Consider the following 14,081-nt stretch of genomic DNA (forward strand, 5'->3'; position numbering starts at 1 on the left):
TTGTGGTGGCCGAAAAGTTCAAGTTTGGGCATCCACATATGATGGCCTGAAGCTGCTTCAACTCATGGTGGAAAGCAAAAGGGGAGCTGTTGTGTGCAAAGAGATCACATGGTACGAGGGGAGGCAAGAGAGAAACCAAGGAGCCAGGCTCTTTCTCACAACCCATCCCATTCTAATCCATCCCACGAGAGTAAGAACTCACTCACCTTTGCGGGAGGGCATTAATCTATTCCTGAGGAATCCATCCCCAGGATTCACACACTCTCTCTAGGGCCCACCTCCCCACACCACCGCAAAGGGGATCAAATTTCAACATGAGTTTGGGTGGGACAAACCATATCCAAACCATAGCACCCACAAAAATAAAGATAATAAGGAAACCACCATGTGCCAGGCACTGCGTTAAGTGTTTATATTCATCCTCCAACTAAGAACAATACTATTGGCTTTTCCACTCACCTGAAAACAGGTCCCATTAGCATCTTCATCTTATGAATGACCACTCTAAGGAACAGAACCATTAAATGGCTTCCCAAGGTCATATAGTCATGGAGCCGGTATTAAAGGCTGTTACACTCCTAACCAGGACGCTACCCCTTCTTGTTTTTACCAGCCGCTCTCAGAAATGTTTCAAGATCATGCATCCTGGGAATCAGTTTCAGGTCCCTGAAGTCAGAAGCCCAATGCTGTTCATTGAGAGCCATGATATGTTACGCACCACCCTAGAGCTGGTTCTTAACCCGTAAGGTAGCTATCATTCCCATTTCCCAGTGAGGAAAGTAAGACACCACTCCTTTATCCCTCCAAGAGCGTAAGGGACTTCCCCAAGGCCACACTGCTAGTAAGTGGCTGGGCCAGGTTTCAAACCCAGGTGTGGCTCCACCGTGCTACCTCTCCAGATCATACATAGCATTATGATTCCTTCACAGGACAGGGCTATATCATGATGTATTATGCTGGTGACCACAACCATTTTGGCAATGGCTTTCTAAAAATATAGAGAAAAAAAGCAAATACTAAAAAACTGAGTTTTTGGCTTCACAAGAAGGAAGTACGTTAAATTAATTACAAGAAATGCATTCTCATGGCCTCAATTCACATAGTCTGCCCCAGAAGCAAAGTTCTATGCATTGATCAGACATTCACTCTCCCTAAGGCAGTGCAGGCAAGTAGAAGGACACTGTGCCTGGGGTCAGAAGACCTGAGTTCGAGTCCACTTTCTGGCATTTCCTTGGGAAGGTTGTTCAATCTCCCTGACGTTCAGTTTTCTAATCTGTGCAGTGGAAATTATAACTATAGTACCTGCTGAAAAAATTGGGGGTTATAATTATAACTATGGCACCCATCTGTCCCACCTCATTGTTGTAAAGATTAGATGAGATCAAATATAAGACAAAGCCCCCTATCTGAATGAGATATTTAAAGTTGGTTATTATTATGATGTGGGTTTCTAGGCAGTAAAAACTTACCATACTCTTCCACAGAAAAAGAAAAAGACGATGTGTGGGTATATGTTTACTTATATATAAACATGCATATATATGCATGCATGAATATGAGTACAAGGACATATGTATTAGAACATTGTGGTGTGCAAAAGAAGGTGAGAAAAACTAGTCATAATCTCGCAGAAGAAGCCCTGATAAAGTAGGCTAGGGCAAGTCTACAGGCCTCTGATTTTAGCTGCTTAACTATTGGATACACAGACAGTGTTGAAAGATTGTGTTCAAGGCACTGCAGCCCTCAGAGAACTAGCCCCAAAGCCCATGACCCCACAAGCAACTTTAGGGAGCTGCTGTGGATGGAGTACCTGGCCCCACTGGAAAGGTACTAGAAAATGAGCTCTTACTTTGCAGGGAGTGGTCAGAGGAACATCAAGGAAAGAAGGAATCATGAATGGGGCTTGGGGCTCACTCAGGAGGAGCTCTTCCTGATAGGTGCTTTAAAGGAATCAGTGCTCAAAACCCCTGGATGTGATGAGCTCATTCATCCTTGAGGGTCCCTTTGTCGCCTCTCACCTGTCCTTCTGAGGTCCTCCACACGTCCCCCTTCTCTGTTCTTATTCCAAATACCTCTACTACATTTACTCACCCTGGATTTCTGGGTAAACTTTATTAGATTTGTTACATCTATTTTCCTTTCCCATTAGTCAATTTTTAAATGTGGTAGCCAAAATAATCAACATCACTAGTAATTATACCCATACTCAAAAACTCTTCTGGTGAAGAGGCATGGCAGAACTCCACAAGGAAATCCTATTGTGAGGATTATATAGGTCGGAAAGTCATTTTTAACTGACATGTGTGATAAAGCACATGCTACATACCAATGGAATTTAATGCTCAAATGGAATAATAAACTATGTTTGCAGCATACATTTCCCTAGATCCATAAATGAAATCACATTTCCATTAAACAGTTTTCAAGTCAGTGACCAATTCCCTCCTACTTCTCCTGAAATTTATATGAACCTGGATCATTTTAATACCACTGGAAAGAAACACTATACTTAGAAGGAGATGAACAACAGATTTAATATTTTTTAGTTTGCGGTACTAGGAGGCAAGACGATAACTCTAATGCGCTGTGTGCCTCGACTCCTAGATCTGAGTAGTAGATAGGAAAGTAGGGAAGGGACTACCAGCAAGAAAAGAAGCCCACTAATATTTCCTTCTCCTTCCTTCTGTGTTTTCTTCTGCTTAATAATTGAGTCTAATATTAATGGACAAGGATTGCCAGAAAAGGCATGATCTAGAACAGGGGTCAGTAACCTTTTCTGTAAAGGACCACAGAGTAAATACCTGAGACCTTTGCAGGCCACATGGGCTCTGTTACAACTACTCAACTGTGCCATTGTGCCACAAAAATGGACACAGCATTGCTGTGTTCCAATAAAACTTTAATTATGAGCCTTGAAATTTGAATTTCACATGATTTTCACATCAGAAATATTAAATTCCAGTCATTTAAAACTATAAAAATTATTCTTAGCTCACTGATCCTATAAAAACAAGCAGTGGGCCTGATTCAGCCTATAGGCTATAGTCCCTGGTCTAAAACTTTTAATACATTAAGAGTATTCTTCACATTAAAACCGCTGAAATTGAAGTCATTTTCGCTCTTTCCGCCCATTTACTTTTCCCTAAGACTTTAATTTTTTCCCCACACTCTCATTCCCATTCTGATTTACCAGGACATTACTTCTCCTCTCTACCTCACACATTTGTTTTATCTCACTATAAACCTCACTGGAGAATAAGACTATTTGCCAAAGACCCACCTGTAAACACCCAGCACTGCAGCAGCCACTAACAAAGCGGAAGACACAGAACTTGCGGCCAGTCATGTGGACATGGGCAATAATCCATTCCCTTCTCCCTCTTTCTTCCTGGTAGCGTCCACCTCTTATAATAGAGTCTGAAAAAACCAGATTGTCACTTTTCCACCTTCTTGGCAAACAAAGGGGTATGTCTGTGCCCAGCTCCTGGACAGTAAGACCTGAAGAGAAGTCTGTTGGGGTGCTTCTAGGAAAGGTTTTTCTCACTGGAAAAAAGAAATCTACAACAGCAGAATCCCCACCCTCTCCTTGTTTCCTACTTTTGGATGATATCATGTAAAGAGACAATGTTTAGAGCTGCAGCAGCCATTTTGCAACCATGAGGGAAGTCCAGGAATTGGTCCACAGGCATAACATCATTAATTCACCAAAGCACCTCTGCAGCTCTCTCCCTCTGGACTTCATGTTGTAGGAAATAATAAATCCCCAAGATGGGAATTTTGTTACCGTCCATTACACTGACAGACTTCATTCTTGCGAAGCTTACATTGCTAGAGATGTGATGTGACACATAAAATGAAAAACCGTTATAAAAAAAACATAAAATATCAGGCGGGACACAGCAGCTTACACCTGTAATCCCAGCACTTTGGGAGGCCGAGGCAGGTGGATTGCTTGAGCCCAGGAGTTCAAGACCAGCCTAGGCAACATGGCGAAATCCCATTTCTACAAAAAAATACAAAAATTGGCCAGGCATGTAGTGGACACATGTATTGCCAGCTACTTGGGAGGCTGAGGTGGGAGGATCACTTGAGGCCAGGAGGTTGAGGCTGCAGTGAGCCGACGTTGTGCCACTGCACTCCAGCCTGGGTGACAGAGTGAGACCCTATCTCCCAAAAAAAAAAAAAAAAAAAAAAAGAAGGAAGAAAAAGAAAACCTAAAATACCGTAACTCCTCCCTCCTTGGCAGCTCTATTCGACCTAAATCAAAATACGTTCATATCTCTCCCACAGAGTTACTGCTCAATATATACCTTCTGCTTTACAGAAGGTATATATTAACTTTTAAGTTATATATATCCCTTATATATATATAACTTATTATATATACTTATATATATAACTTATTATATATACTTATATATATAACTTTTATATTTTAAGTATATAAGTATATTTTAAATATATATATATTTTAAGTATATATATACATAAGTATATTTATATATACTTATATATACTTTATAAGTATACTTAAGTATATTTTAAGTATATATATATAACTTTTATATATTAAGTATTATATATATACTTATATATATATAACTTTTATATATTAAGTATTATATATATACTTATATATATATAACTTTTAAGCTTCTTAAAAGTTAATCTATCCTTAGCAGGGCACAGTAGTGCACACCTGCAATCCCAGCTACACAGGAGACTGAGGCAGGAGTATCTTTTGAACCCAGGAGTTTCAGACCAGCCTGGGCAACACAGCAAGACATCCCCACCCCACCCCACCCCACCTCTGCCACTGTCTCTAAAAACCCACCAACTTATCTACCCTTACCATCTCCACTTCCTATTCTGTCATCCTCACTCCTCAAATAGCAATATTCTGCCCTTCTTTCACCCACATTACTCCATCAAACTGCTTTCAGCAGAGTCACCAACTTCCGAGTTGATAAACCCAAGCACAGTTTTTAGCTCTTATCTGGCTTGACCTCTCCACACAGGTCAAAATAGTCAATACTATTCACTATGCCTCCCCTGCACCATACTTTTTTTTCTGGTTTGTTTGTTTTGAGACAGAGTCTTTATATGTCGCCCAGGATGGAATGCAGTGGTGCGATCTTGGCTCACTGCAACCTCCACCTCCTGAGTTCAAGCGATTCTCCTGCCTCAGCCTCCCAAGTAGCTGGGATTACAGATGCCCACCACCATGCCCAGCTAATTTTTGTATTTTTAATAGAGATGGGGTTTCACCATGTTGGCCAGGCTGGTCTCAAACTCCTGACCTCAAGTGATTCACCCATCTCAGCCTCCCAAAGTGCTGGGATTACAGGCATGAGCTACCATGCCTGGCCTGCAAAACCATACTTTCCAGATTTTCTTTTGCATCCTTAAGTATTTATTTCTGACTTCTCCTTCTACTAGGCTCTTAATACTAGTGTTCCCCAGTGTTCCTGTACCCCCTCCCTGTTTTTACTTATTTTACACACTCTTTTTATATAGTCTCATCTGTACCTACATCTTTAGTGAACTAATTAGAGGTAATTTGTAATTAGCAGCACTGATTTTCCTGTTGAAAGTTAACTACTAAAATCCTTCTATGTGACAGTTCTTTTAGTTAGGACAAACATGCCCCCAGGAATTGAAGTAATACTATTCATTTGCTTGCAAACCGTTTTTTGCCCACAGATGAACTTCAGCCCAAATAAAATCAAACTATCCAAAATTCCCAGCTACTTGGGAGGCTGAGGCAGGATCCAAATTCATGTAATTTTCGTGTATTTTGCAAGTTTGTTTCATGCCATATTAATTCATTACACTCTGCATCATATTTTCTTAGCAAATACATCTAGACACCTGGCACTCAGTAAGGGATATTCCTGGCACGATAATCATTGTTATCATTAGACATTGCAGGAACCACCATATGGATGGATAAATGTGTTGTTTAATGAAGGCAAGCAATTACTTTAAGAGATCCTAGTTGTTATAAACTCCTTCTGGACTTCAAGTTTGGTATATACATAATTATTAAATGTATACATAATTATTAATTGTAACAAATGTCCTCACAATTGATTTCTGGCTATTTTTCTAAGGATTTTACACTTTATTTAGTAAAATATATTAAAGAGTTTAATGATAATTTTTTTATAGAGACCCTTCGATTGAAAATGAGTGATTTTTCACACTTCTTTTCTTGTTTTACTAATCATCAGTGCCTAATTGCTAAAGCAAAATGTCTTCTAAATTCTGGGGAGAAAATTCTACTTTGAATTGCACACTAATCAAAAGATTCCTGCTTCATTTACTGAGCCCTTATCTGTGCTAAGTAGTTTTTGGAATAGCTTTTTTCCTGTCACTTAAGCACCTTCCTTTATTATTAACAGTGAACTAAATAGGATTCCAAAGTCTGCCTTTCCCAGTGCTAGAGTATAAATGTCATCACACAGTAGAATGTAAACAACTTTTTTTTTTTTTTTTTTTTTTGAGACAGGGTCTTGCTCTGTCGCCCAGGCTGGAGTGCAGTGGCGTGATCATGGCTTTCACTGCAGTCTCAACCTCCTGGGCCCAAGCAATTCTGTCACCCCAACCTCCCAAGTTCCTGGGGCCACAGGTGGGCACCAACATGCCTAACTAATTTTTTAATTTTTTTTTTTTGAGACGGAGTCTCGCACTGTTGCCCAGGCTGGAGTGCAATGGCACAATCTCGGCTCACTGCAACCTCCACCTCCTGGGTTCAAGCGATTCTCCTGCCTCAGCCTCCTGAGTAGCTGGGATTACAGGTGCCTGCCACCATGCCTGGCTAATTGTTTGTATTTTTAGTAGAGACGGGGTTTCACCATGTTGGCCAGGCTGGTCTCAAACTCCTGACCTTATGATCCACGGGCCTCGGCCTCCCAAAGTGCTGAGATTACAGGCATGAGCTACCGCGCCTGGCCTGATTTTTTAATTTTTATTTTTATAGAGATGAGGTCTCACTATGTTGCCCAGGTTGGTCTCCAGCTCCTGGGCTCAAGTGATTCTCCCACCCTGGCATCCTAAGTGCTGAGATTATAAGCATGAGCCACTATGCCTGGCCCCTTTATCCATCTTTTAATGTTAATAATTATATCCATTTCTGTTTCCTTCAAAAATTCAAGTGGAAAACCTGACATAAATAATGGTAACTTTATTATTATACCTATATCAATTAACACATATGTATAAAACTTCTACTTAGTTGTGCCAAATATCAGTGTACAGTATGGGTGATTTCCCCCACTTGTGAAGAATAGTGCTATAGTCACCCCACAGGAGCAGGATAGATTCCCACTCTCAAAATTGGGTTTGGATGTCAAAATCAATAATGCCATCACACATGCAGCAAAGGGGTTTGAAAGGTTTATTGCTCACGTAATACGTTTTTTTGGGGGAGAGTAAGATGGGCTTCCAAGCTGGTCTGAAAACTAGAGAGAACAAGAAAGGAGAATGGCTTTGGGATTCTTATTGTGGTTAGGAGTGGGGCTGTGGTGAGGGTTCCTGTACATGGGCTAGGGCTTACTGTTGGAACTTCGTGCTAGTGCCAAGGAAGGAGCACCTAGGCATTCTTATCAGTTTGCCCAGGTGTGGGGCAGAGAGGAAGGGAAGTGGTGGAGCTTGAGAGCTGTCAGCAGTCAAACATCAAAAATTAAGTCATACTCTGTATTACAACAATTAGAAAAGAAATAAAATGTAGTATAATCAGTTCTCTATTGCTACAATATTGTTACATAACAAACAACCCCCAAACCTCAATGGTATACCAAAATAAATGTGTCCCGCTCACACATCTGGAGTCAGCTAAGCAGATCTGCTGATCTTGCCTGAACTCATTCATCTGTCAGCTTGATCTTGGCTAGCTTTGCCAGGGGTGGGCTGTACCCTGCTTCATGTCTCTCATCCTCCAATAGGCCAGCACAGGCATGCTATCATGACAAAGGCAAAGGTACAGGAGTACCAGCCCAATCACACAAGCACTTTTTAAGCCTCTGCTTGTGGCACTTTTGCCAAAATCCTGTTGGCCAAGCATGTTACATGGCCAAGCCATGAGATGTGTACACAGAAAAATAAAACACGTGTACATAGAAGAGCAAAGAATTGGGGCCATTTTTGTAACCTACTGCACCTATTATTGGATTACTAATATGTCACAACTCTTATCCTAGGTTACAGTATTAAGAGAAGGAAAGTCAATTCAATAATATATTTACTACTAAATGTTAGATACTGTACTTGGAATTAGAGTTACAAAAATAAATGAGATAATCCTAAGGAGCTCACAGTTGGATACTGGAAAAAAAATCAAACAAATTAATACATTATTAAAATAAATGAAATAAAATCCAATGTAAGTACATGAATAGATATTTTAACAAGAAGTGGCATGGAAATGAAAATAAACTCTTTTGTCTCCTTTATCATATATTTCATAGCTAATTAAATTAATTTTATTATAATCAAATTTACTGTAGACCTGAGGACATAAAGAAAGTTTCCTGAGACTCCCCAGTGAATGGCTGCATAAAAATGCAAGCCCTCTAAAAGCAAAACCAGATTGTAAATTCTGTTAGGCTAACAGAAAGTCATTTGATTCTTTTGTTTTTCCATTACACTTAGTAGTCAACCAAAATTTATTGTGTGCCTATATGTGTGTATTAGTCAGGGTTCTCTAGAGGGACAGAACTAACAGGATAGATAGGAAGGGGAGTTTATTAAGGAGTATTGACGCACGATCACAAGATGAAGTCCACAATAGGCCATCTGCAAGCTGAGGAGCAAGGAAACCAGACTGAGTCCCAACACCTCAAAGTAGGGAAGCTGACAGTGCAACCTTTAGTCTGTGGCTGAAGGCCCAACAGCTCCTGGCAAATCACTGGTGTAGGTCCAAGAATCCAAAAGCTGAAGAACTTGGAGTCTAATGTTTGAGGGCACGAAGCATCCAGCACAGAAAAAGATCAAGGCCAGAAGACTCAGCAAGTCTGCTCTTCCGTCTTCTCCTGCCTGCTTTATTCTAGCCACGCTCGCAGCTGATTAGATGGTGCCTACCCAGAATGAGGGTGGGTCGGCCTTTCCCAGTCCACTGACTCAGGTGTTAATCTCCTTTGGCAGCACCCTCACAGACACACCCAGGAGCAATACTTTGCATCCTTCAATCCAATCAAGTTGACACTCAACATTAACCATTATGATGTGCAAGCTATTTTGCTGGGAATTTGCTAGGAATCGAAAATTCCTAGTTTTTTTGTTTGTTTGTTTGTTTTGGTTTTGAATCTTTAATGAGAAAAAAATACTATTGTGCTCAAGAACACTGTGTGTCTGGTGTGTCATTGGGTCAAGGGTTGGGGACACACATGGCAGAATTTGGAAACAGAGTAACATCAACAAAAATACACACGGTCATAAAAAGAAAAACTGGCACCTGGCACAATCAACTCTCAGTTTCCTCATCATTCAGCAGCATTTTGGGGATCCTGCGGCTGATGGGGAACACACGTCCAGACTCTGCGCACTGCAGGGTGCCCTCCAACACATCCACCTCCAGCAGCACGTGGTGCATCGTCCTCACCACGGAGATTCCTAGCAAATACTCTAGGTATTTTAAATAGAAGAAATTTAACACAGGGAAATGATTACAAGTATAATAGAAGAACTGAGATGTCAAACAGAAGAGTGAGGCAATCCACATTTTAGCAACTCCACTAAGTGACCTCCAATGTCATGGCTGGAGGGTGCAAATGGTGAGAAGGCAGAAGCTAGAATCATGGTGGACCTCACCTGCAAGAGTCACAAAGAAGATGCATCCATTCAGGTCACAGAGAGGGAAATACTCTAGTTTCTACCTTCTACCTTCTTATTGCTCTCTAGTCTCCCATTTTATGTAGACTGCTGACAAGCATGCAGTGGAAGGTGAGCACCAGATCTGAGAGGAAACAGGCAATGTCTGACGCACTACACAAGAACTCTCACAGGCATCTACTAGGCTTGCTTGGTGACTCATTTAAGGAGTAATCCTATTTTATGTATCAGAGTAGTCTATGGTGTGATATAGTATATTGTTTCTTTTGATGTTTGGTTTCATTTGTTCCCTGTTAGGCACCTAATCACTGTTTTTTAAATTCCCCAGGAGATTCTGATATACCCAATCAGCTGAGAACCACTGAATAGTGGTTTTCAAAATTTTGAGCATCCAAACATTGTCTCCACAGAAAATCTTAATCTCTGAAGTCTACTGTACAAAACATAGAAAGGCAAGGCTGTCCCACTTGAAGCATAGGTTGGGAGCCTAGATTCTTCTCAAACCCAGGCCACTCCTGGGAACATGGTCTGGAGATTTGAAGATTCCCAAATCTAGTTTATCTCATTAGTTGATATGTATGGACATCCTCTGTGTCTCTCAGTGCTCTCTCATGTGTAGACATATGGTGCCCCATTCGAAAGAGTGACTGTAGTGTAATGTGGCATTAAAGGAACCCTGGATAGACCTGTATTGGACCTTACATATTAGAGAGCTCTGCAGATAGCTCACAAATCTCCAGGTCGCTAGCTGTAAATTGAGTGATAATTGGTGTCAGGTTATTTTAGCACAGTTTGGGGATAAAATGGTGCATTAATCTCCCAGTTTGTGGCTTATTAAACTTTGAAATGGAATTATTTGAGACATAAAAGAGATAGCACTACTTTGCTGGATCTTCTCCATTAGTCGAGATTGTTACAGAGGAGAAATTTTTGCCACTGTTTATCAAATATTTTTTCCTCTAGTTAATCCATATCATTCCGGGAGCTTTGCCCAGGAAAAGGACGAATTACTTGCGTTCCTCTGATCTCTTTCAAGTCTTACTCCCGTACCTTTAAACTGTCACACGGAATCTTTGGTGACAGAGGAATAGAGGTGGGCAAGCAGGGCGTTTGGAAACCATACTGAAAACAAATTATCCATAAAGCACAGATTCACCAGCCTAGAAATGGCTCTGTCTGGATGGATTCCTTGAGATGTGTTTTATTTCCATTAAAAACACAAAAACTTTCAAACTTTCACTGTGTCTCAAAATGATAGAGAAAAAAAATCAGCGTTTCAAGTATTCAAGAAAAGCTTGAAGAAATAAAAGAAACTCGCTGCTCTCTGGGCCACTTTAGGAGGCAGAGCGTTCCTGGAGAACTTCAGGATTCATTCGCAAGGGAACCCAAGGTGGGCGTTCAAAGCCGATCCAAAGGATGTTCTTCTTTTTAGAAAACAAAAGGAGCGCAAGGGGTGGGGGACTGAAGGTGCCCAAAGCTGGTGGGTCAGTGTCACTTTCTTCCTCCCTTTCGCCCCTTTCCTCCCGCTCCTTTCTCCCCTGTGGCCCCGAGTGCCTCTGCTCAGCACCCCTTTCTCTCCAGCCCCGACTGCCCATCTTCGCCCCTACTCTCGCGCGTCGGGGCCGTCTCTACACCCACCCCAGGACCTGGTCCGTCCAGGCTCCTTCCCATCCTTACACCCGCGCCTTTCTCCCTGCGGCCCCGGCTCGCGGCTCCAGCTGCCCAGCTCTTCCCAGGACAGGGGATCCCGCCAAGGGGGCCGCCCCTGTCCCGGCCCTCCCCCGCCCGGCCGCACCATAAAGCGCCCGGCCGCTGCCGCTGCCGCAGAGCCTAGCAGCCAGCTCCCCAGCACCGCGCGGCCGGGACGCGAGCGCGCCCCCGACGGCAGCCCGGACGCCGAGCATGGGTCACCTGCGCCGCCGGCCCGGGCCCCGACCGAGGTTCAACGCACGGCCCAGGGACCTCCAGGCGGGGCCGACGCCGCCGTCGCCCCCGGCCTCGCGGGGAGCAGGAAGAGCCAACATGCTGGCCCCGCGCGGAGCCGCCGTCCTCCTGCTGCACCTGGTCCTGCAGCCGTGGCTAGCGGCCGGCGCCCAGGCCACCCCCCAGGGTAAGTGGGCTCCGGTCGGGCCCGGAAGCGCCGGGCACCGGGTGCCCCATCTGCTGAGTGAGTGGAGGGACCTGCTTGGCCCTGTGCTCCTGGGGCCTTGCTCAGCCCCTCTCTGTCCCTCCCGGGCCCAATCAAAGCATATTGTGATTGGAGGTAGTGATTAGTCTAGAATTTTCCGAAATTCGATTATCCAATGATGAGAACAATTGCCTAAATACGGGATGCAAAATTGTTTCAGACTATGCAAAGACGTGGGGTTGCCTTCAAAACTTGCTACACGGCCCTAAACCTCTTAACATGTTAGGCTCTGGTGTAGGGTGAATTCCGGGTCCTGCACCCTGTGCCGGTTCCCTCCAGGCAGCCTTGCTCCCTAAATCCTTCCTCAGGCAGAGCGATGTTCGCCCAGAGTCTGCTCTTGACATCCCCGAGAAAGACGCAGAATTACTCTACTTGCCCTGCCACCTGCATTTTCTGCTCTGACTTTGCTTGAACGACAAAAAGAAAGTTTCTTTCAAGGGTTGGCTTGATGTCTTAATTTCTGAGGTAAATAGGAAGGGCTGAGAAACTGGTCTTTTTCACTGAAATCAGTTCTTTGCAGCAAGATGGATGCAGCTGGAGGCCATTTTCCTAAGTGAATTAAGGCAGGAACAGAAAAGCAAATACCATGTTCTCACAAGCGGGAGCTAAACAGTGGATACATATGGACATAAAGATGGAAACAGTAGACACTGGGGACTCCAAAAGTAGGGGGGAGGGTTGGGAAGACTACCAATTGGGTACCACGTTCACTGGGTGATGTGTTCACTAGAAGCTCAAATCCCACCGTATGCAATACACCCATGTAACAAACTTGCAGATGTACCCCCGAATCTATAATTTAAAAAGAAAAAAGAAAGAAATTCGTCTTTTTCTATGAAACGGTAAAAATTCAATAAATAATGTGAAAAGATACTTGGACAATCCTCAAACCCCTTGGTGAAATGGGGTGAAATAGCCATTGGGTAGAAAGCAGTTAAACAGATTTTTTTTGTAAAGACCAAAAGGAAGACATGATTTAAGCAAAGAAAGATCTTAGGGCCGTAACTGGCCCTAACTGGTCAGGGGTGAGCTTCATCTGTTTGAACTTGGAGCCTGGGTTGATTTGTTACTGACTGTGGAAGTAAAACTGGAAGAAACACACAACTTGAAGTAAAAGTTGTTTTTCCTCTTGTAGCCAGAGCAAAGACTGCCTATGAGGGCGTTCTCAACTTCCCTGCCTCCCGCTGCTGGAATCACCCATTTAAACTGCATTTCGCCAAATAACTCATTTTCATTCCAGACCAGACAACCAGAATTGTGGTTTCAGGGGTTAGAGTACTGCTAACTTTTAGTTTGTGTTGAAATATTTGAAATGCTGTAGCCCGTGCCCCATACTTCTAGGAAGGTAAAAAAGGAAGCTTTTAAACACTTCAAAAGTCTTATTGTGATGATATTTGGCAAGTTTGAATTTATTTGTTTTTTTTTTTAATTATTTGTGATTTTTTTTTGTGTTATATACATTCTTGACTTTTGAACATACAGCTTTATGGTGTGCCTTAGGTATGTCTCAGACATACCTGACCATTTTATGGAGATTTGAACTCGGCCTATACAACCTAAATTATCTGGGTAATTTAGTTGCTGTAGATGATCTGATTAAGTTAAGTTTCTGATAGATTCCTTTATTGCATTATCTAGTCTGCAATTATCAGGCTTAATAGGATAATTTGATTATCTCCTTCTTCCTCTGAGCTTCATTGCTAGTCTTAAATTAGTATATATTCAATTTACATACCATAGTAGCTGCGCTCACTGGTAGCAGTAATTTCACCTCTAACAGTAGAGGGTTGTGCTTTGATCCTGGCACTTTTACTAAAACATAATAACATTAATAGAAAATGGTGGTGTCTCATTTCCTTTTCAAAACACTCTCTATGTTCATTACTAACTAATCCCATCTCTGCCTCTTGAGAGAGATGCAAATGAATTGGACGAACCATAGATTGAAATACCGCAAGTTTAGCTTGAGTTACATCATGAACCTGATCATAGTCAAAGCAAGAATCAAGAGTACCAAGAGTTTTGTTTTGAAGGTAGTTCCCATACTTTAAACACATATCTC

General features: G+C 42.4%; 1 protein-coding gene across 1 annotated transcript in view; it reads left to right on the forward strand.

Moving 5' to 3' along the window:
- The first annotated feature begins 11,663 nt into the window (after positions 1–11,663).
- The window catches only part of THBS4 (thrombospondin 4), a 47,969-nt gene continuing 45,551 nt past the window's right edge, over positions 11,664–14,081 (forward strand). The window contains exon 1 of the mRNA XM_024247625.3: positions 11,664–11,941. Coding sequence (XP_024103393.3) covers positions 11,734–11,941 — 208 coding nt within the window. The 5' untranslated portion in view covers positions 11,664–11,733. The remainder of the gene's footprint in view (positions 11,942–14,081) is intronic.

This window comes from Pongo abelii, chromosome 4 (genome assembly GCF_028885655.2).
Source record: "Pongo abelii isolate AG06213 chromosome 4, NHGRI_mPonAbe1-v2.0_pri, whole genome shotgun sequence".
Taxonomy (NCBI): Eukaryota; Metazoa; Chordata; class Mammalia; order Primates; family Hominidae; genus Pongo; species Pongo abelii.